Here is a 24,472-nt window from a genome sequence, read left to right as displayed (position 1 = left end):
AGTATGTACGTTTTATGTTTGTTATCCGTTCCAATGTTGTTCTTGTCATTTCTTTTTTACAGACTAGATTGTTAACTATATTGCCTTGTTAATGTCAATGGTGGCTTTTATTTTGAAAAATAAAATCTGAGTGCTGTCAGCATTATATCCTGCTGCTAAAATATCATAATTTTGAAGCCTTGTTTGGCCATCACCAGAGTCAGCTAAATGTAAGGCTGAAGCTCGTTTTCTTTCGCAGAAAATACTAGGGTTCATAAAGCAGGCTTTTGGTTAGTAGGTATATGTTAAACCGATAATAAGTATTTTTATCACTTTCTGATATCAGTCAAGGGTTTGTGAGATTCCTTTTTGTTTGCATCTGAATGCCAGTATATCAGAAACAATTTAGGAACCACTGGTGAAAGAAATGTCTTGAATGAAATCTACATGTATTCTACACAAGTCTTTGCATTGTATGTATCAAACTTAAAGGAGCAATGTGTAAAATGCTTTGCCTGTCACTAATTAACTGTCTCCACAGTATCAACCTCTTAAAAAAAAATTCCCTCCCATGACCTCATATCTTTGTCTATTACTAATAGACAATGTCATCTCCTACTCAACCACAACAGAGTAAAGTGGACAATTCTCTGTCATTAATGAAAATGTTAACAATATTTCTGTTATAGGAAAACATGCACTAGATTGTGTTAAGTATTGGATCCTTGTACCATCAAAGTTGCTGTGAAATATCTTTAAAATACAAAATACCCTATATAGCTTTTTACAGTTTTGACGTTTGTGGACAAAATTGACAGTAAACCACAGATAGGCATGGTGCCAGATATCTCATTGAATGTGTACTTGGGGTTTAAGGCCGGGTGTCTCTGTAAAGCACTTTGTGACAACTGCTGTTGTAAAAAGGGCTTTATAAATAAATTTGATTGATTGATTGATACTAAACAAAAACATTTGTGTTCTATACACATAAAGCAAATGTGTAATTTGAAATGCATAGATAAGACTTTATTTTAAATGATGGATTTCCTTATTAGTTAAAACTCTATCAAAACTTTGTGAAATGCACCAATTCCCTAAGATTCCACATATACACCGCAAAAAAAATTATCATCAAGTATATTTATCTTATTTTCAGGTTGAATACCCTACCATCCTTAAAATGTGGTATCTTTTTCTTAACAAGCTAGATTATACCGCTTGTTTTTAGAAAAGATGCTTTGAATATCATATAATATTTCTTGTTCCATTGGCAGATCATTTCATTTACATCAAGCAAATATTTCCTCAAATATAGTTAAATTGTCTTGTTCCATTGGCAAAAAAAAATTCTGTGTCGAATAAATTTGTCACATAGCTAATTTAAGCTAACAGACTATAACTTCTGATTTCGCAAATAACTGGTAAGCTGTACATTGAAAATGTTCATTAGAACAGTTGTAGTTTGTAGAATGCAACAAAGTACCTATACAAATACTGTCATTCTCATCTTTGTCTTATTTTAAAGACCTAGAGAGTGTGCATGGAGATAGCCACACCCTCCTGTCTGAGTCCCAGAAGGAGACAGAGATGGAGGTTGATCCAATAGAAGTGGAGGAAGAGCTGGTGTCTACCTCCGTAGTGTTGGGTAACATTGAGAAGAGCATGAACCAGGAGTTCTTGGAGATGCTGATTGAGAACATTCTGAGTGCCCATAACACCTCTGGTTGTGATTCTGCAACTGAACTCTTCAGTCTGGAGATCCTTCAACCTGCACTAGACACCAGTTTAGCTGTGGTGACTTTCCAACATGGAAAAGGTAAATCAAAATGTTTTTTTCAACATTATGACGTAGCCACGAGCATTACATCATGGGGCACCACTCTCACGGTTGTTGACAATTTGTACCACCAGCATAATCTTTGCATTACTCTGTATAACACTTTCAAGTAAATTACCAAACATGCATTCGTTATATTTATACACTCTCACAGGGGATATCAGAGATTCACCAATAAACTCAAGCTGCAGACGATCACCAGGCCTGTGTACAAAGTCTGAAGCTCTAACAATCAGAGTATCCAAGCCTGTCATAATGATTGCATAGAATGCGCCAAAATCACCAGCTTCACCAGTATTTTGTAAAATTATCAACTGTTGTAATTCAACGTTGTCAAACGCATTACGTTGTATAACTCTAACATCGCCAACATTGCACTGAGTTTGCATCAGAGAACTTGGAGGAGAGTCAACTAGATCATTTGAAAAATGGGGGCTGCTAAGCTCGGTTAACAAACCTGGCATCTGAGGATTATTGTGTGCATCGCTGTGTAACAAAGTAACGGTCAGTTAATTTGTATTTTGGGGTGTTGATTATGTGTCGATGTTGGTTGTTCTGTGTCGGGTCTGTTGTTAGCATTATCTTTCGCCCTTTTCCTAGCTTAAATGTGTAAATATTCTAACTCCAACATACATATATGTATGAAAGAAAACAATGAAACAAAAATCCCCTGACGCTGTGCAGCCACAAGGTGGGGGGGGGGTGTCAGTAACTGAAGCCATTACGGTGATGTACTCTGTATCATCACCGGGTGTCCTCAATCTGTTGGTTGGTAAATACAGTACAAAGGTTCAGCTGTATGCATATTGTCGTAGTTGTTAATAACATTCTAGTACAAGACTAAAAATGTCTGTAAATAATTAGACTTACACAAAAAGTATCTGTTCAGGTTGTGTAAGATCACAACCGTCCAGTCCAACTGACAGTGAAGCTGGTCACTTGGTCTGAAATAAATACAAAGTGGGTTAAAAAGCGTATACATGTAATTAAAGCTGATTAACAATAATGTCAAAAGTCTACTTACCGAGATTTGAAGGCACAAAAATGTGTTTACCAAACACGGGTGGGTTTAATTCCGCTCAACCTAAACGAGAGATTTAAACAGACAATATGAAAGACAGATAAAAGCGCATGGATTGCTCACTCGTAAAATTTATTTACACATTCCTATAAAGTTTATATGTGTCGTTTGTTAGCGTTTGTAATTGCAACACAATTCAAATAAATTACTTCAAATAAAATAACTTGCACTTGCAAAGTAAACGACATACTCCGCGCTGGAAACAACAGCTGACTTCTGTGGAAGCCGCAGATTTAATATTGTTTTTACATCGCAGCCATAGTGCCTCCAGCAGGTCACGCCTCTTAACTTTGTCATTGGTTACACGTTAGAACTATACCGCCTACAATGACAAAAATTCTAGATAATGCTTAACTAGTAAGTTCAGATAGTTGTTGACGTTTGACAAACAAATATATTGATACTTCCTCTCCGGTAGAAACGCTGTTCTTGCTAGTTATCGCGGCTCAGCTGTGACATCACATCATTAATTTGTTCTATTAACGACAAACTCATTCGCTTGCATATAAACGCTGGCTATTGTCATCACATCGCCATTAATCTCTTCAACATTTAACAAACACAAGACCATAATACAGCAATAAAAAATTGGGTTTCACAAGTTGCTTCAAGTTATTACGAGAATGCAGCGCATCTAACGGAAGTCCCAGCATCCGCCCACGCTAACACAGACAGGTATTCTCAAACTCGCAAATACTACAGTTTGTAACCATCGTTGCCTGTTAAACATTTCTACCAATGTGAAGTAAACAATCTTGTGTTGATCCCCGTTGTACAATTTCATAAGACGCGTTTACAGAAGTTTTGTTTACCTGAAATAACATATATTGACCTGTCAACGATTCACCGTTGTTAATGAAAATGTATATGCTACCAGGTAACTTTATAACGTTTTGCCATATAATGCAACTTAAAAGTTAATGCCTACTCAAAACAACCATGTTCATTACAAAAATCACCATTGGTCTTACATACACATCTACCAAAATTATTTATTTTATTATTTTTTTTTTTTTTTTTTAAACCCAACCACTACACAATCAGCCTAGTCATAATGTGTGGTCGGTCCAGGGATACATTGTTCCTTCAAAATAATAGCATTGCTCATCTGATGTTTGTTTACTGTAGTGCTTTGTTGGACTACAAACCTTGTGTGAATCACGGGATGTTTTTCAACCTGCATATACTACAGTTTGTACCAGTGGTTATTTAGGGACTATTATTATGGGCAAATCTGATCTTAAGACCCATCTCTTGTTAAAATAAAAATGGGCTGAAACTCTCCAAAATCGTAAGTCCTAACCCCTTCTTTATATCTTACACAGAAAAGCATGGTTTCCACATGTAATCTGTTTTAGCACTTATCGGAACATAAAATGCCGGGGGGTTATAGAATTGCTGAACCCTAGAATTGTTAAACACCAAACATCTTGCCGCTAATATAACAATTATTTATTGTCTGGAATTTAACATTCCGGAACCCAAAAACACTCATTATGTCCGTTGTTGTAAAACATCAAACATGGACACATCAATTTAATCATAAAATCATAAATTACAAAGTCACCGGACATGCATACGTCATTCCAGAAGTCCAGCCCTAACACGTCATACAGGAAGTCCATACATCACACCGGAGGTCTCACCCTGCAAACCGGATGTCCCATCCACCTGTCAAATCAATCTGGAAGCCCCGCCCACCAGGGTCATAAATCACCAAAGTGACACAATATACTGACATTGTCGTTAAAATTATCACAGCCGACAGTGATATACCCTATGTAACACATATTACATTTGGATTTTAAACTTTTTAATACAACTGAAAATAATGATATAGAGAGAGTACTGTTTTTGACATTTATTGATTTGACCTATGCTACTCACAGCACTCGAGCAAAACAGCTTCTGCTGGGGTACGGCAACACCACTTGAACAAACCACACGCAAAACTGCAGTACACGATAATACAGTGGGGAGCATGTAGAAGTCTGTAATTTTTATCATAGGTACTCTTCAACTGTGAGTGATGGAATCTAAAACAAAAATCCAGAAAATCTCATTGTATGATTTTTAAGTAATTAATTTGCATTTTTTTGCATTACATAAGTATTTGATACATCAGAAAAGCAGAACTTAATATTTGGTACAGAAACCTTTGTTTGAAATTACAGAGATCATACGTTTCCTGTAGTTCTTGACCAGGTTTGCACACACTGCACCAGGGATTTTGGCCCATTCCTCCATACAGATCTTCTCCAGATCCTTCAGGTTTCGGGGCTGTCGCTGGGCAATACAGACTTTCAGCTCCCTCCAAAGATTTTCTATTGGGTTCAGGTCTGGAGACTGGCTAGGCCACTCCAGGACCTTGAGATGCTTCTTACGGAGCCACTCCTTAGATGCCCTGACTATGTGTTTCTGGTCGTTGTCATGCTGGAACACCCAGCAACGACCCATCTTCAATGCTCTTACTGAGGGAAGGAGGTTGTTGGCCAAGATCTCGCGATACATGGCCCCATCCATCCTCCCCTCAATACGGTCCAGTCTTCCTGTCCCCTTTGCAGAAAAGCATCCCCAAAGAATGATGTTTCCACCTCCGTGCTTCATGTTTGGGATGGTGTTCTTGGGTTTGTACTCATCCTTAATCTTCCTCCAAACATGGCGAGTGGAGTTTAGACCAAAAAGCTACATTTTTGTCTCATCAGACCACATGACTTTCTCCCATTCCTCCTCTGGATCATACAGATGGTCACTGGCAAACTTCAGACGAGCCTGGACATGCGCTGGCTTGAGCAGGGGGACCTTGCGTGCGCTGCAGGATTTTAATCCATGACGGCGTAGTGTGTTACTAATGGTTTTCTTTGAGACTGTGGTCCCAGCTCTTTTCAGGTCATTGACCAGGTCCTGCTGTGTAGTTCTGGACTGATCCCTCACCTTCCTCATGATCATTGAGCCCCAGACCTAGGGAGATTGACTTTCATCTTGAACTTCTTCCATTTTCTAATAATTGCCCCAACTGTTGTTGCCTTCTCATCAAGCTGTTTGCCTATTGTCCTGTAGCCCATCCCAGCCTTGTGTAGGGCTAAAATGTTATCCCTGATGTCCTTACACAGCTCTCTGGTCTTGGCCATTGTGGAGAGGTCTGTTTGATTGAGTGTGTGGACAGGTGTCTTTTTTACAGGTAACAAGTTCAAACAGGTGCAGTTAATACAGGTAATGAGTGGAGAACAGGAAGGCTTCTTAAAGAAAAACTAACAGGTCTTTGAGGGCCAGAATTCTGACTGGTTGGTAGGTGAGCAAATACTTATGTCATGCAATAAAATGCAAATTAATTATTTAAAAATCTAAACAAAGTGAAGCGGTGGGGATGAGAATCAGTACCTCCAAATCCGAGGCCATGGTCCTCAGTCGGAAAAGGGTGTCTTGCCCACTTCAGGTTGGTGGAGAGTGCCTGCCTCAAGTGGAGGAGTTTAAGTATCTAGGGGTCTTGTTCACTAGTGAGGGAAGGATGGAACGGGAGATTGACAGACGGATCGGTGCAGCTTCTGCAGTAATGTGGTCGATGTATCGGTCTGTCATGGTGAAGAAAGAGCTGAGCCGTAAGGCGAAGCTCTCGATTTACCGGTCAATCTACGTTCCTACTGTCACCTATGGTCATGAGCTTTGGGTCATGACCGAATGGACAAGATCCCAGATACAGGCGGCCGAAATGAGCTTTCTTCGCAGGGTGGCTGGGCGATCCCTTAGGGTGAGAAGCTCGGTCACCCGGGAGGAGCTCAGAGTAGAGCCGCTGCTCCTCCACATCGAGAGGGGTCAGCTGAGGTGGCTTGGGCATCTGTTTCGGATGCCTCCGGAACGCCTTCCTGGGAAGGTGTTCCGGTCCCGTCCCACTGGGAGGAGACCCCGGGGAAGACCTAGGACACGCTGGAGGGACTATGTCTCCCGGCTGGCCTGGGAACGCCTCGGTGTCCCCCCGGAATAGCTGGAGGAAGTGTCTGGGGAGAGTGAAGTCTGGGCATCTCTGCTTAGACTGCTACCCCCGCGACCCGGCCCTGGATGAAGCGGAAGAAGATGGTATGGTATGGTACAATGTGATTTTCTGGATTTTTGTTTTATATTCCGTCATTCACAGTTGAAGAATACCTATGATAAAATACAGACTTCCACATACTTTGTAAGTGGGAAAACCTGCAAAATTGGCAGTGTATCAAATACTTGTTCTCCCACTGTTCTAATTGTAGTAATAATAGTAATTTGTTGAGTTTAGTTGTGACTACGATTACATTTGCTAATAATTATTTTGGATGGCTGTGCGTGGTTGCCTGTTGTAGCACAGCACATTTTAATTCAATCAAAATTATTATTTCTAACCTTCTTTTTGCTATATTTCCAATTCAAACTAATTTCATGTATGTGTTCATGGATAAGTGACCACAAAGTGAACCATGGTTTAAGTCAGTAAAAGCTAATGACTGAAATGTAAATAATATTTTCAAAGCTGTGAAATTCCCTTCTTTAAAGTAAATTGAACAATTAATGAAAGACATCGAACCTTTACTGAATGTTATGACAGCATCTCTTTAAAACCAAATCAAATCTCAACAGCATAATCTACTAAACTTTTTTTCAGATGCTAAGGACTTCATCACCTGCTGTACCAGCAATAGGATGTTCAAGCAGAAGCAACTGTCTGTAAGACTCTTAGAAATAACACAAAAGGTTAAAGTTGAAAACATACCTCCAAATGTCTGTTCAGACCACGTCCAGCTGTCATTTGGAAAAGGGGGTGAAGAAGTGGAAGTCGCTGAAATGAATGAAGAAGACCAAACCGCAATACTCACCTTTCAGGATCCTACAGGTAAACACAACACTATTGAAGTATACATTATAAAACCACCTTCACTTTTCTTAGCCCGTCCCTCAGACATAGAATGGAACTTGAGCCTTGAATGTCTTGTGCCCCTTGAATACATGTTGAGTACTGCTAAAGGTTTTACTTCAAGAATTCTGTTTCTAAAGAATGGTTATGTGTTTGTTTAATTTTTTTATGTATGTATGTAGTAGTACGGTCCAACCAAAGGCCTCTTAATAAAAACGTGAGCCCGGGCTCGGTCATCTGGGTCAAATATAATGACCCCGAAACCCTAAAATAGCCAGATATTAAAACAGCCGAACATTTCCCTAGACCATGTTTCTGTTTTGTTGAAATGAATATGCTGCGAGCAAAGTTTGTGTATCTTTTAGAATATCTGTTATGTGATTCTGTTAGCTCAAAATCCAACAAACTTACTCAAACATTTAAACAAATTCCATTACTATTTTTGTGATTGAATAAAGATATAATGAATCGTAAAAAAAGGATTAATTAAATCTGAATTTCCAGAAGGGGTTCACATACTTTCAAGCAGCCCTGCATATTATTATAACGTGTAGGAGATCAGTACAAATACCATTAACAAACCTGAAAAGTACAATTATTAATGTATAATATGAATTGATAGTGAATTATTAAAGTAATGAATAATTGTGTGTTGCAAAAAGCCCCTGAAAGGCTCTTTTATGGAGAGGGTGGGGGACAATGTTTGCAATTAAGAACAGATGCGAACGCAATGCACTGTTTGTCTTAATATAATAGCACCTATCATTATCTTTTTTTTGGTTTTAAAATGAGCAAAGCAGCTAACATATTTTGGTCAGAATTAAGAAACCAAAATGGAGGAGGAGAGCAATAGACAAGGCATCAGTTACACAAGCGCACATCTTAATGTTATCATAGAGTTATTATGTCTTAAGTACTGATTTATTATGTATGATGAATAAACAAACCTGTTTGTTTTTTGTTTAGCTGTTCACAGAGTCCTACAAAAGCCACATTACATCGAGAAGCAGCCTATCAAGGCTTTCCCCTTCTATGATTCTCTGGGAACGGCCCTGTATGGTAAAGACAGACCCATATTGACACTTCCTTCTGCCTTTACCGAAAACATTGACCCTGCCATTTGGAGATTCCTCTGTGAAAACCAGGAAGCTGCAGATACCATCCACAAGGAAATGACCAAACACTTTTGCAAAGTAGACCTCCAACAATCAACCATTAAGTTAAGCCCACTGCCATGCCTACTCGAACAGAATGGTGTGAAACCTAAGCATGTGCAACAGTGGAAGGATACCACTAAGGCAGCCTTATTCCAAACCTTGTCTAACTTTAAGTCTTTGGATCTCAAAGTTCAAGGCACAGCGTGGGAAGAGTCTGAAAGTGATATTCGCAGGGCTCTGTCCAGGGAGTCTGTGATGGTTGTCCCTGACCAGGCCAGAAGTGTTTTGGTTGTTGTGGGATTTGTAGGAGATGTGGATGGGCTCAGGGAGACACTGGATGGGATCATGGATAGGATTGCTCGAAGAATCAACAGAGAAAAGATGAGCATAACGGAGGAGTTCCCTCTGACTCCCTGTATTTACCATGTACTTTTGCAAGACGGCCTGTTAGACAAGATTGTCAGTGAATTCCCAGAGTTGAAGCTGACTTATAATCAACAGAACCAGAGTGTGACAATCTATGGCTTGACAGAAGAGGTATTGGGTGCTAACAGAAAGCTTATTGAAGGAGTACTAGCCCTGAAACGAAGGCTGGTGGAATTGGATGACTACCTTGTTAAGTTCCTGCAGGATGAAGACCAGGAAAAGCTAACCATTTCCTTATTGACATCACAGAGTATCAATGCAGCACTAGAAATAGAAAGAAAAGGAGTGCTGCTTCTTGCTGTCTCTGAGGAGGTCTTGAGCGATGCAGAACTTCTCCTGGATACACTTCTGATGTCTCAATACATAGATGTTGAAGACTTGAATGTCCTGAAAATGTCAGAGTGGGAGAACCTAGTCATCCGTTTGGGGGATTCTTCAAACACTCCTTTCAGGAAAGTAATGATCCAGACAGCAGATGACTATTCAGCTCAACAAGTTGTAGTGTCTGGTTTCAAGGAAACTGTTCTGTCAGTCAGGAATGAATTGGAGGATTTCTTACACCAAAACACTAGTGACAACGAAACTATTGAAGTTATACCTGAAGTCATTGGTAAATTCATTCAGGAACAACACAAAGATGCATGGTCCGACAGAGTCAGAGATAGTGGAGTTCAAGTATCTTTTAAGGATGGAGCCATTTACCTGAGTGGAACCAGAGTTCATGTAAGAGATTGCAAAGCATTATTCGAAAACCTGGTGTCCTCCACGTTTTTTGACACCTTGACACTCTCCATGCCTGGAGCAAAGAAGTTCTTCCAGGACAAGGAGGCCATGTATGTTTCTACAATCATGAGTCAGACAGGCTGTGTGGTCCAGCTGGTAGAAGACTACAGTGACAAGAGTATACAAGAAATTAAGCTGTCAGGAGGAGTGAAACCTACCTACCAGCTTCAGACAACTGATGGGGTGGAGATAGCTGTTTGTAAAGCTGACATATGCAGGTATTCCGTACATGCCGTAGTCAACGCTGCTGCTCTTGACCTGAAACACACTGGAGGTCTGGCAGGAGCTCTTCTGGATGCTGCTGGCCCTCAAATGCAGGATGAGTGTGACCAGATCATCAAGAACAAGGGTCACCTCAAGCCAGGAGACAGTGTTATCACTAGTGCAGGAGGGAAGCTGCACTGCAAGTCTGTCATTCATGCAGTGGGGCCCAGGTTTGACAAGGCAAACCCCCAGAAGGCCATTGGACAGTTAAGGAGGGCGGTGAAAGGGAGCCTTGATTTAGCAGAGACACACACCTGCTTGTATGTGGCCATACCTGCTATTAGCTCTGGAAATCTAGGCTTTCCTCTAACCCTGTGTGCAGACACCATCGTCAAAGCGGTTAAAGAATACTGTGATGACAAGTTTGGGGATAACACTCTGCAGAAGATCCATCTGGTGAACAAAGATGAGCGGACTGTCCAAGCTATGGAGGTAGCAGTACGGAACGTGTTTGGGAGCCATGGGACTAGTATTCCAAAACAGAATCAACGCACAATAGCCACACACAGCCAGCCTGGTAGTCAAGTTCAACGAACCAGCGGTTGCGACAGAGTGCAGACGCAAGAGGGACTGGCTATTGTCTTGTTGAAAGGGAACATCCAAGACTCTGTGGTAAATTGTTTCAAATGTAACTAGCTCTTGTTGGTCAAATGCATTTCAATGCTCTTACGCCGCAGTGGGACAGGTATAGTTTTACGGGGTTCAGATAATGTAGTTATGTGCACATGCACTAAAATATGTTATTTAAAAAAAGTAAATTACCATGTGGGTAAACTCCGATTAAACTTATCTTCTGATAATACTTATCCCTTGCAAATCAACATCACTGTTTTTTTCAGGAATATAATGTGCTGCATGTAGTTTAGGTAAAAACTTCTAATATTGGTCCTTAAAACAACAAAAAAAAGTGCCATGTGGTCTAAAGATTAATGACATATTTTGTCAGATTCCCAGTGCCTATAATTTGAGTAAAATACTTTACTTAAATGTCTGCATAAGGTTTATTTTTTTTATTGACATGTGCATTAAAATCTGAAAGGCAATGTTAAGTTTTTTCTACACAAACCTTTTGTAGTATTGAAATACCAGAATTTGAAGGACAATCCATGTTATAATCAATTCTATGCAAGACTGTTTATTTCAAGTAAAAATGTCCAATGTACCAGTTTGACATGGCATCTAATTCTTAGATGTTCTTACTGTTACAGACGGAAGTGGTTGTCAACACTGTGGGCAGTGACCTAGCACTTAACCATGGTGCAGTCTCCAAGGCCATCCTTACTGTTGCTGGGCCCCAACTACAGACCTTGGTAGACCAACAGGCCCATGGCGGAAGAGTTGGGGACGTAATTGTCACAGCTGGCTGTAATCTAAAGAGCAAGCAGGTGTTTCATACCATTGCCCCTCACTGGGACAATGGACAAGGACCAGCACAAAAGGTAAATTAGGTTGTTTGGGGCCCCAGAGTGGTAAAATGGTCTAAGTTACTGCCCATCAGAATAGTTGCAGGTGGCAGCAACTGACTGTTCTTGAGGGTCCTGCCAGAGGAGTTAATATGCTGAGGGAATGTCAAAATCAGATATCACAAAATTGGGAGGGGAGGAGAACTTATTAAAATTGTGTGCATGAAGGGGTGTGCTAATCTAATTTATTTATAATTTAGTCGCATTGTGAAATTAACTATGCCGAAGCAGTATATACTAAGTATTGTTTAACCATGTGTGTCAAACTGATGTCTAACTGAAATGTACCTAGAACATGAGCAAGATTGTTCAGCAGTGCCTTGGTATGGCAGAGCAGCAGGGATTCCTCTCAATTACTTTTCCTGCCATTGGCACGGGAAACTTGGGCTTCCCTAAAGACCTGGCGGCTTGTCTGGTGCTGCAAGAAGTCCTCAGGTTCAGCCGTAAACAACACCCTAAGAGCCTGAAAGAGGTGGTGTTCGTCCTCCACCCTGGTGATGCTCCAACGATCCAGGTAAGGCAGAGAGTTTGACCTAGTTTTGAGTTTCCCAATCCTCTGCTTGGACCCAACATGTTTCAAACTTGTATTTAAACCTTGAATTGGCACTGATTCTAACTAACTGATTCCGTTAGTCAAAGACGTTGTTAGTTGACTTATTGAATCAGTTTAAGGTTTAAGGTTTAAACAAAGATATGAAATGTCTGGGTGACCCTGATCTAGTTAATAAAACCTGTGTGAAACCCTTTGAATGTTTTCCACATTTAATCGCTTCTAATTTTCTGCACAGGCTTTCACTAATGAATTTCACAAAACGTTCACATCCCAGTTGGGAACGCAAGGGAGTTCGGCAGCATCCAGTCAACATATTAAAGGTGTTTTTAGCATTTAGATATCTATATATTTTGAACAAGGGTGGTTTCATACTTTGGATTTTAGCTTGTAAAGAAAACTGTGAGAAAGATTCAATATGGTTCAATATAAAATCGACTTTCATTTCCCCCCTCCAACTAGGCCCTTTCTCTAAGGTCATCTCAAGCTCAGGACAGCATGAAACGAAGATGGGAGCGGTTGTTATACAGGCTGTCACTGGAGACATCACCAAGGAAATTACTGATGTCATTGTCAACTCCTCAAATGTCAGCTTTAGTCTGCATTCTGGTAAAGCTGACCTTTCCTTTTTGTCGTTTATCTTGGTGTATACCTTGTGATTTTCGGTGCTAGCTGATCCATCTGCCCTTAGTATATGTTTGGATTTGGTTAAGCAAAGCAAATTTATAGAGTTAAGACAATCCATGGACATAGAGTGAATTACGGCAATGCTTTATTTGACTGCTTTAAAGTCATTTAAAGAGTTATAACCCTCCCTTATCTCATTTTACAATCCCCAGGGGTGTCTAAGGCCATTCTTGATGCAGCTGGTCAAACTGTGGTAGCAGAATGCCAACAACTGGGTGAGTGCCCTATGTTTAACATAACAGAGAAAAAACATTCCTCCTGGTTTTGCTCTGTCTCTGGTTGCGTTAACTGATTGAAGCACGGATTGGTCAGCAAACTGGCAGAACTTTCTCTTAAATTGTCTTTATTAATTGCCAAAGATACCTCTGCCAAGTAACCCAGGGGGGTGGAAAATTTCACCATGTAATAAAAATGTATGGTGTGTAGAAGTGAAAATAAAGTAATTTTAATGCATGAAACTGACACAACAAGATGTTGAATAATGTTCACAGTACTGTAGACTGTGTACTGTTGATTTTAGCCTGTGTTAATGGTCCTAAAGGGGTCTCCATAACCCTGGGTTACGTAACCAAATGGACTTTGTTAAACCCCTCCAAACATTATCTACCTCAGTGTCTTTATAAAATGTGCAAGCCAACAAAATGTGATAAACATTTGTCTGTATAAAAGGGTACAATACAGTATAAACATTCTTGAATTCTTAAATATGGAAATTTGCTATCTTACGGGGAAATATCTTTAGATGTCCATTTTATTTCTTATCCGAGCCCATGTACAGTATACATTTTATTTTATTTTATTTATACAAAGAAATCAATTGAGACCACGGTCTCTTTCACAGCTGAACCCTGTGGTACAACAATAAAACCAAACAAAATGGAACTAAGACGTACATGAAGAAAAACAATCACAACTGAGAATAACAAGATAATTAATAAGACATTTTAAGTGTTATAGACACTAAAACGTTTAACTTAAGATCACACTGGATAGCATTCCATGGGTGTGGGGCAAAATATTGATAATAGGCCCCCAAATAGGCCCTCAGCATCTCCAGCACTATCCAGTCTTGAGAGCTTGTTTAGTAACTGCTGTTTACTAAACAAATTAGTATTTTTTCCATGATTGACTTAAATAGAAACATCAACCAATGTTTGGCCCTTCTAGTCAGTGACTCCCAGCCAACTAAATTATTTAATAGACAGTGGCGTGTTGAAAATTTGCACCAGAGATAGAACACAGAGGCCGAATGATAGACTGCATCCTGAGGTTTGAGTACAGAAGCTGAAGCATGTGTGTACAGTACATCACCATAATCTAGGCGACATAAAAGTTGCATGTAAATTATATTATTCACTAATGGTGTTTCTACCCGTATTGTGCATTTTCCCAATCCTACTCCTCCTAAGTTGCTGCTAGTTTACTTTATGTACATTATTTCTACACTTGTATATTATTGTCATACTTGCCATACATACTATACTACTACCCAGTTGCTGCTCGTTTTTCAGTACTCTTTTTACATTTCTGCTAGTTTTACAGTGTTATGTATATTATCGCTTAATTTTTTTGCTGTATATTTTGCTTGATATATATTTTAATTCTTATTACATAGATATCTGGTGTCATGTCACAAGAATTTCAATGTGCAGGATGACGCTGTGTTATTCGGTACATTTGAAAAATAAACTTGAAACTTGAACTTAAGAGATTTTAATTTAAACAAATCCCAGGGTATTTGTAGTAAGCGACACATTCTATAAAACATTGGGTTAAGTTAGTAATTTTAAGATTTTAAGAAGTTCTTTGACCAAGAAAAGAGCATACATTACATTTTATTTGCATTTTCAACCAACCTACAGATACATGAGTTGGAAATCAGACTGCAGGTGTTCAAAAACTTGTTCAAGTGATGAAGCTTTAGTTTATATCACTGTCTGGTCAGCATAAAAGTGATACGTAGAGTTTCTTACAGAGTTAAAGAGTAAATTTACAATGGGGAGAACAAGTATTTGATACACTGCTGATTTTGCAGGTTTTCCCACTCTAATATTTATCATAGGTGCTCTTCAACTGTGAGTGACGGAATCTAAAACAAAAATCCCGAAAATCACATTGTATGATTTTTAAGTAATTCATTTGCATTTTATGGCATGACATAAGTATTTGATACATCAGAAAAGCAGAACTTAACATTTGGTACAGAAACCTTTGTTTGCAATTACAGAGATCATACGTTTCCTGTAGTTCTTGACCAGGTTTGCACACACTGCAGCAGGGATTTTGGCCCACTCCTCCATACAGACCTTCTCCAGATCCTTCAGGTTTCGGGGCTGTCGCTGGGCAATACAGACTTTTAGCTCCCTCCAAAGATTTTCTATTGGGTTCAGGTCTGGAGACTGGCTAGGCCACTCCAGGACCTTGAGATGCTTCTTATGGAGCCACTCCTTAGTTGCCCAGGCTGTGTGTTTCTGGTCGTTGTCATGCTGGAACACCCAGCAACGACCCATCTTCAATGCTCTTACTGAGGGAAGGAGGTTGTTGGCCAAGACCTCGCGATACATGGCCCCATCCATCCTCCCCTCAATACGGTGCAGTCCCCTTTGCAGGAAAGCATCCCCAAAAAATGATGTTTCCACCTCCATGCTTCACGGTTTGGTTGGTGTTCTTGGGGTTGTACTCATCCTTCTTCTTCCTCCAAACACGGCGAGTGGAGTTTAGACCAAAAAGCTACATTTTTGTCTCATCAGACCACATGACTTTCTCCCATTCCTCCTCTGGATCATACAGATGGTCACTGGCAAACTTCAGACGAGCCTGGACATGTGCTGGCTTGAGCAGGGGGACCTTGTGTGCGCTGCAGGATTTTAATCCATGACGGCGTAGTGTGTTACTAATGGTTTTCTTTGAGACTGTGGTCCCAGCTCTCTTCAGGTCATTGACCAGGTCCTGCCGTGTAGTTCTGGGCTGATCCCTCACTTTCCTCATGATCATTGATGCCCCACAAGGTGAGATCTTGCATGGAGCCCCAGACTGAGGGAGATTGACCGTCATATTGAACTTGTTCCATTTTCTAATAATTGCGCCAACAGTTGTTGCCTTCTCACCAAGCTGCTTGCCTATTGTCCTGTAGCCCATCCCAGCCTTTTTATCCCTGATGTCCTTACACAGCTCTCTGATCTTGGCCATTGTGGAGAGGTTGGAGTCTGTTTGATTATGTGTGTGGACAGGTGTCTTTTATACAATTAACGAGTTCAAACAGGTGCAGTTAATACAGGTAATGAGTGGAGAACAGGAGGGCTTCTTAAAGAAAAACTAACAGGTCTGTGAGAGCCGGGAATTCTTACTGGTTGGTAGGTGAGAAAATACTTATGTCATGCAATAAAATGCAAATTAATTATTAAAAAATCCTACAATATGATTTTCAGGATTTTTGTTTTAGATACCATCACTCACAGTTGAAGTGTACCTATGATAAGAATTACAGACCTCTACATGCTTTGTAAGTAGGAAAACCTGCAAAATCGGCAGTGTATCAAATACTTGTTCTCCCCTCTGTAAATACAGAGTGAGCATAAAGGTGCTGGTCATATAATTAGAATATCATCAGAAAGTTGATTTATTTCAGTAATTCCATTCAAAAAGTGAAACTTGTATAATGTATACATTCATTCCACACAGACTGAAATATTTCAAATGTTTATTTCTTTTAATTTTGATAATTAAAACAAACAACTAATGAAAACCCCAAATTCAGTATCTCAGAAAATGTGAATATTGTGAAAAGGTTCAATATTGAAGACACCTGGTGCCACACTCTAATCAGCTAATTAACTCAAAACACCTGAAAAAGCCTTTTAACCCTTTGGCGCGTACGATCACACTGGTGTGATCAATCTAGAGTGGTCCCTGGAGCGTACGATCACACCGGTGTGATTAGAACGTCATGTTTAGAACGCACCATTAGCATACCTAGCTACAAGTAACGTAACAATGGCTGGTAAAACCGCGCTATTATTTACTCACATTTAGCTCAAACAGTGTTTATAACTTTATTTCTTGATTGTAATTGTTTCAAGACCATACTATGATATTAACCAGGTAGAAAGCATTCAAATCGGGACAAGAAGTGTTAGTTACGTACCAACAGACAGCCAACACTAATGCACAAAAACAAATTATATTAGCGACTACTACCGATCAAAACCATTGCAAAATCGTTCTAGAAGTTACGTTCCCCGTTGTATGCATTTTATATAGTTTATTCATTTTCACTGCACTGAATAACTGGTCACGATTTGTTAGCTAGCGGGCAGCTGACGTTTGCTAGCGGTTAGCTGACGTTTTCTAGCTAGCTACAGTAATAAATCAACCAACTTTTGCAGCTCTTAGAATTCGAGTCAACGAGAGAAGCTTGCAATGCAATGCATGTAGTGTTCCTTACCTAGCAAGGTGACTGTTCAAATGCTAGCATGAGTTCAAATGCTGCAGAGTACTGAAGTCACGTGCAAAAAAACTCACGCTGGGGGGTCGGTAAAAAAATATTTGAAACTCACGCGTGAAAAGGTTAAATGGTCTCTCAGTCTAGTTCTGTAGGCTACACAATCATGGGGAAGACTGCTGACTTGACAGCTGTCCAAAAGACGACCATTGACACCTTGCACAAGGAGGGCAAGACACAAAAGGTTATAGCTAAAGAGGCTGGCTGTTCACAAAGCTCTGTGTCCAAGCACATTAATAGAGGGGCAAAGGGGAGGAAAAGATGTGGTAGAAAAAGGTGTACAAGCAATAGGGATAACCGCACCCTGGAGAGGATTGTGAAACAAAACCCATTCAAAAATGTGGGGGAGATTCACAAAGAGTGGACTGCAGCTGGAGTCAGTGCTTCAAGAATCACCACGCACAGACGTATGCAAGACGTCAAGACGTATGGGTTTCAGCTGTCGCATTCCTTGTGTCAAGCCACTCTTGAACAAGCCACAGCGTCAGAAGCGTCTCGTCTGGGCTAAAGACAAAAAGGACTGGACTGCTGCTGAGTGGTCCAAAGTTATGTTCTCTGATGAAAGTCAATTTAGCATTTCCTTTGGAAATCAAGGTCCCAGAGTCTGGAGGAAGAGAGGAGACGCACAGTATCCATGTTGCTTGAAGTCCAGTGTAATGTTTCTACAGTCAGTGATGGTTTGGGGTGCCATGTCATCTGCTGGTGTTGGTCCACTGTATTTTCTGAGGTCCAAGGTCAACGCAGCCGTCTACCAGGAAGTTTTAGAGCACTTCATGCTTCCTGCTGCTGACCAACTTTTCATGACTTGGCACCTGCTGCTGACCAACAGGACTTGGCACCTGCACACAGTGCCAAAGCTACCAGTACATGGTTTAAGGACCATGGTATCCCTGTTCTTAATTGGCCAGCAAACTCACCTGACCTTAATCCTATAGAAAATCTATAAGATATTGTGAAGAGGAAGATGTGATACACCAGACCCAACAATGCAGAAGAGCTGAAGGCCACTATCAGAGCAACCTGGGCTCTCATAACACCTGAGCAGTGCCACAGACTGATTGACTCCATGCCACGCCACATTGCTGCAGTAATTCAGGCAAATGGAGCCCCAACTAAGTATTGAGTGCTGTACATGCTCATACTTTTCAGTTGGCCAACATTTCTAAAAATCTGTTTGTTGTATTGGTCTTAAGTAATATTCAAATTTTCAGAGATACTGAATTTGGCGTTTTCATTAGTTGTCAGTTACAATGATCAAAATTGAAAGAAATAAACACTTGAAATATATTAGTCTGTGTGGAATGAATGTATACATTATACAAGTTTCACTTTTTGAATGGAATTACTGAAATAAATCAACTTTTTGATGATATTCTAATTATATGACCAGCACCTGTATAATATAGGGTTTAGGATTTTCCTTGTGGAACTCTTGTGGACTAGAAAATCCACAAATCTAGGTGCATGTTGAATCGTGCTTGTAAACCAATATTCACATCCCTAATAAAATCCATATTTCCAGGAGCCCAGCCTAACAATGGAGTGATACTTTCCCAGTCAGGCAATTTGATGTGTAAGAAGATCATCCACTTGGTTGGTCAGACAGACCCAAAGAAGATACAGGAGGTGGTCAAAGTAGCACTGCAGATGTGCGCAGAGAACAACCTCACATCCATCTCCTTCCCTGCGCTCGGCACAGGTAAGAGATTATGGAAGGAATTGACCCACTTGAATCCTTGCACTTTTCCCTAAGCAAGATGCTTTTTAATTATTTGCTCTCAGCAGGGGTGAGTCACAAAAATTAAATGGTAATATCTAGATACCAAAGTATGTGAAGAGAATGGAGCAACAAGTGTAATGTGCTTAAATTGACTAACATTTGAGTCGGACTTCAAAATTTTTGGACTACCAGCTGTCTGTCACAATCTGATTTAATTCCACTGCTCAGACACGAGCTTTGGGCATACTCTGCCCAGTATTATAATTTATTTTCTTTATCATGCTTTTTTGGATGTTTTTCAATAAAATTAAATGTATGGAGAGGTGTTTTTTCTTCCTTTAAATGTGGAGATCAGAATTGGAAAATAAACTTTAAGCAGCTGTAGCAGTGTGTAAGGGATTCTCCCTGAGCCATGAATGGGATTTCTGCCACCGGAAATCTGCTCAATTACAGTGCTAAACACGGGTCTGAAGGTGTTTTAACAGATTGTAGGTTGAACTTTTCTGTTAACTGTCTTAGAATACCCCGGTATTCCTAAAATCATGGATGGTGGTTCCCAGATTTATTTGTCATTCTAATCTTCCAACTGGGAATTTTGTTGAAGTTTCTGGAATTTTGAAACCCTATCGGACTGTTTTTGAGTATCTATAGGACTGTAGGTACACGATCTAATTGAATACTAACTTTTTGCTATGCACTTTAAAAAAATCTTTGCCCTCCCCTAGACAGTAAAAGCAGACTGTGGAACTTCATACTTGCTAAGTGTAGTAACTAGCCTGTTTTCTCATCTCAGGCCAAGGCAATGTGCAAGCTGGCCAGGTGGCGGATGCTATGTTGGATGCTATTGTGGAGTTTGTGAGACAGAAGTCTCAGAACAGTCTGAAACTGATCCGGCTGGTCATCTTCCAGCCAGCAATGCTGACAGAGTTTCATAAGTCAATTCAGAAGAAGGAGGACACAAGGGTTGATTTGAAGGAGAATAGCAGCATCTGGGGGGCAATTAAGTGTAAGAACAAAAATGTTATCTACAAAATCAAGATTAAGAAAACAAAGCCCCACATATTGTCTAATGTTGCTTCCCATGTTTTTGTTTATGAGAAGCAGACACTGGGAGTGTCTTTATTTCTGTGTCTATCTTGCATGCATGAAACACAAGGTTCAATTCCTCATTTCATTTTTTCAATTCATTTTGTCGTACTTATTTTCCCCTGTGTCGCATATCACTACTCCCAGCAAATATTACACACATGCTGCACATCAAAATGCAATCCGTTTAATACACACTCACATACTACTTTCCAGAACCATACCCACCCTCCCTGGAGCAAGTGAGTGCATGGAAATTTCAACAAATTGTTTTAGCAAACTAACTGCTTTTTTTAAGTCATCACAGTGAATAACCAAGAAACATAACCTGCAACTAAAAACATGCAAACAGGAAAGGTAGGCCTATACAGCTACATACAGCTACTTAGTCTTCAGAGGGGAAACAATTGCTGGTTGATGAATAATTGTTTTGAGATGTTTTAATAGGGCCCCATGTAGCTCAGTAGGTACATGCGGACAATTGCTCTGTTTAAGGGGGGCTGCTAAATAAATTGCAAAAATGTAAAGATATAATAACCCATCGATATATTTTTTCAGAGCATTATTTGATTGTTAATTGTGTTTATGTTTTCATAATTCTCAAAGCATTGTTTACCTGGGGTAAAGCAGACAAGCCACTAAAGGATGAGGACTTTATCATTGAGGGCCAGGAAGGGGATCCAGCGTTTTTCCACATCTGTGGCAAATCTCAGGTCGGGGTGGACCAAGCCAAGCATTGGATCAAGGATCTAATCCTGAAGGAACAAGTCAGCAACAGTATCATAGACAATGCTATACTCAACCTGTCAGATACCGACCGCCAGTGCATCGATTCTATGCAGACAACAATGGGAGTCAGTGTGAGGATGGAATACAATTCGTTAAAGCAGGAAGCCAAGCTCACTATTGAGGGCCTCAGCAAGGACGTCCTCAATGCGATCAACGACATCCAGGGGATGCTAAGGAAGGCCAGGGATAAAGAAACCTTCGACAAGAATGTGGAGTTGGCTAGGAACTTGGTGGAGTGGCAGTATGAGCAGCAGCCAGGCAGGCAGTACCAGAGCTTTGACCAGATCACCAACTTCCTTTTGGAACAGGCGCTGGAGAGGAAGCAGCCTCACACGGAGGTCTCTGTCCAGGGGCAGATGTATAAGGTCGCCCTGCCTGACGGGCCTGCAACTGATACCCATGGCAACAGCCTCAAGATAAGACGAATCAACAAGTTAGAAGGTACTCTTCACTTTTAGTTTTTACTTCAAACCTTTCAACTTCCAATAGAACATGGTTTCAATGTTCAGATTGCATCCAGCCGGTTTAGGGAAAGTAACTGCCCAGACTTTAGTGACTTACAGTATGTAAAAAAAATCCTTCCAAAAACATCTAATTCAGAATGTAAAAGCAGCTTTTCTTTGTTGGCCACTAATTGGCCAGCAAATTTTTCTACAGACTGCTATTTGGCTTGCTTAAACTCTATAAAGAGGATGGCATGATCCAGCTGAATGTTTTTAAAGGTCTGTTTAAGTTAAAAATAATTTTCTTTAAATTAGGCATAGGCCACATGTGAATTAGGACATTAGGTCTACAATATTTGGGTGAATTACAATAATAAATAAAAGACATATTGGGCTGTTGTTTTACATGTATCATTTTCATATAAGCAAGTTCAAGGCCATTTGGCAGGGGGCCGTTTGCAATTCATTACCTTTGTGTTCTGCTCCTTCCATCTCAACCAGTTGACACTCTCCCTCCACATTGGGATGCCATGCCAGCCAACAAGTCATGCCATTCCTTCCTCGTCCAGCCAGGAAGCCCAGAGCACCAGGAAGTCTTGAAACTGTTCCAAGCCACCTGCACCAACAATGTTATAAAGGTAGCTGTCTATTGTAGCTATTATGTTGACGATATGCTGGGTCTTGGGATTTATTAAATTTTGCTATCACCTGGTCTCTTACCAGAATGTGCAGTATGGAATTCTTTATTTATTAATTGCCTTGATTGTATTCGGTTGGGGCCTAACCATTATGCACATTCAAAAAATGAAAGCACCAAATTGCTCAGTTTGTCCTCCTTGTGGCCAGCTATCTATTGTTGGTTTGAGGCTTTTTAGCCTATTTAATATGTAGGACATATTTAAGTTCTAATGGCAGATTGTTTTCTTTGCTTTTAGATTGAGAGGGTCCAGAACCCAAGCCTCTGGATGAACGTCCAGATCAAGAAAGGTGAAATGGAGCTCAGGAACAGTCATAAGAACAATGAAAAGAGGCTCTTCCATGGAATGTGTCCTACTACCATCAATCACATCAACCAGCATGGTTTCAACCGGAGCTACGCTGGGAAAAATGGTATGTTTATAAACAGTACAGTACATTTACAAGGGAAGGGCAATATGCTAGATACATTTTGGTAAATTATATAAAATGTCTGTGTCTCAGTGTTTATTAATGATTGCGTGACTTTTCTTGGATAACATATACTATTTTTCAAACTATTTTTCCTGAAAGGAAGTAAATCAACCCTGATATATTGTTAATATCAATCCTGATATATCTTCCAGTGTCCTGTCCTAACTATGCTGTGAAACTTTTTTTCCCTGAGCTGCCGTACATGGAAATGGAACCTACTTTGCTGTTGCTGCAAGATACTCAGCCAGTAACACCTATTCAAAGCCAGATTTGCAGGGGCAGAAGTACATGTATTTGTGTCGAGTTCTGACTGGAGATTTTACCAAGGGACAACAGGGGATGATCGTGCCTCCAGCAAAAAATCCTACAACAGCTCAACTCTACGACAGCGTGACAGACAACCCGGCACAGCCGTCCATGTTTGTTGTATTCAATGACATTCAGGCATATCCTGAGTACTTGATCACGTTCCGCTAAACCACAAAACCACCAGAAAAGTAATGCAACACAAGCTTTATATTCTTTGGAGATTTCTGGAGCCTAGATGACTAACCTTTCTGCTTTAAACACACTTAACATTGTACACAATGTTTCTTGAGAACTGAAAAATACTGATGCCACTTTTTAGTGTATGCATGGGGATTCCTGTGAATGTACATACTTGTTACATTTATATTGTAGCCATTTAGCAGACTTAGAGGTGTAATTAGGGTTTAGTGCTTTTCTCTAGGGGACAACCACAGATTTTCACAGTAATTCACTGAATATTATTTAGGATTTTAGTTCAGTGTTATCAAATTGACCATAAAATCAATATCACTGCCTTATGACCATAACTTTCTATTGCATTAGATTATGGATAGAGAATAATACTTTTGGAAAGTACCAGACTGCTGAGAAATCAATCATGTGACAGCAAATGGAATATTTAGTAAATGTGTTTACAAATGAAAAATGAAAAGGAAAGAAAATATCTGTTCCAGCAAGTAGATGTTTGAACATTCTAGATTGGATAACTCTCTTGGCCTTGTTTGTTATGTTATCTAATCCTTCTTCATGCTTTAGAAAGAGGGGTTTGTTACGTTTCAGTTTCATCCTTCTGAGTCCTAGGGATTGATTTATTACTACCGGATTTACTGTTTAACACTTTGTGACAAAACATGTTATTGATTGTTACATTTCATTGACCAATTGACTGCCAATGGAATTACATATATTAATCTCATTAATGAAAAGACTGAAACCTCGAAATATAAATAAATCTATTACTTATATGCATATGAGTCTTCCCCTGAGCAATGGTTTGTGTTAGTTTGTTATTGAATACATCTTACAATGTGCTTGGAGACATCAGTGATGTAACTGGAATTATATGAATGTATGCTTATGTTTTGATTACAACAGAACATCAGTTTTTCCATACTCTGGTCTGATGAATCACGTTTCTTTTTACATCACATGGATGACTGGGTCTGTGTGTGTTGCTTTCATGGAGAACTCGTGTCACCAGGATGTACTGTGCGAAGAAAGCAAGCTGGCGGAGGCAGAGTGATGCTTTGGGCATTGTTCTGCTGGAAAACATTGGGTTCTGCCATTCATGTGGATTGTTACTTTGACACATACCACCTACCTAAGTATTGTTGCAGACCATGTGCAC

At 40.0% G+C, this 24,472-nt stretch overlaps 1 protein-coding gene across 2 annotated transcripts in view; it reads left to right on the top strand.

Moving 5' to 3' along the window:
• The window catches only part of parp14rs1 (poly(ADP-ribose) polymerase family member 14-related sequence 1), a 29,335-nt gene extending 5,242 nt beyond the window's left edge, over nt 1–24,093 (top strand). Inside the window, exons 4-17 of one of the 2 annotated variants that reach the window (XM_010873949.5) lie at nt 1,505–1,795; nt 7,528–7,755; nt 8,743–11,018; nt 11,615–11,845; nt 12,162–12,383; nt 12,658–12,742; nt 12,882–13,028; nt 13,259–13,321; nt 19,130–19,306; nt 20,121–20,333; nt 21,020–21,643; nt 22,147–22,283; nt 22,581–22,755; nt 23,009–24,093. In XM_010873949.5, coding sequence (XP_010872251.2) covers nt 1,505–1,795; nt 7,528–7,755; nt 8,743–11,018; nt 11,615–11,845; nt 12,162–12,383; nt 12,658–12,742; nt 12,882–13,028; nt 13,259–13,321; nt 19,130–19,306; nt 20,121–20,333; nt 21,020–21,643; nt 22,147–22,283; nt 22,581–22,755; nt 23,009–23,292 — 5,153 coding nt within the window. In that variant the 3' untranslated portion in view covers nt 23,293–24,093. The remainder of the gene's footprint in view (nt 1–1,504; nt 1,796–7,527; nt 7,756–8,742; nt 11,019–11,614; nt 11,846–12,161; nt 12,384–12,657; nt 12,743–12,881; nt 13,029–13,258; nt 13,322–19,129; nt 19,307–20,120; nt 20,334–21,019; nt 21,644–22,146; nt 22,284–22,580; nt 22,756–23,008) is intronic. The other variant, XM_034295049.1, reaches the window with a different exon arrangement.
• The last annotated feature ends 379 nt before the right edge of the window (nt 24,094–24,472 follow it).

The sequence above is a fragment of the Esox lucius genome, chromosome 11 (genome assembly GCF_011004845.1).
Source record: "Esox lucius isolate fEsoLuc1 chromosome 11, fEsoLuc1.pri, whole genome shotgun sequence".
Classification (NCBI taxonomy): domain Eukaryota; kingdom Metazoa; phylum Chordata; class Actinopteri; order Esociformes; family Esocidae; genus Esox; species Esox lucius.
Note: the sequence above shows the minus strand (reverse complement) of the source record. Positions and strands in the feature narration are given on the sequence as shown.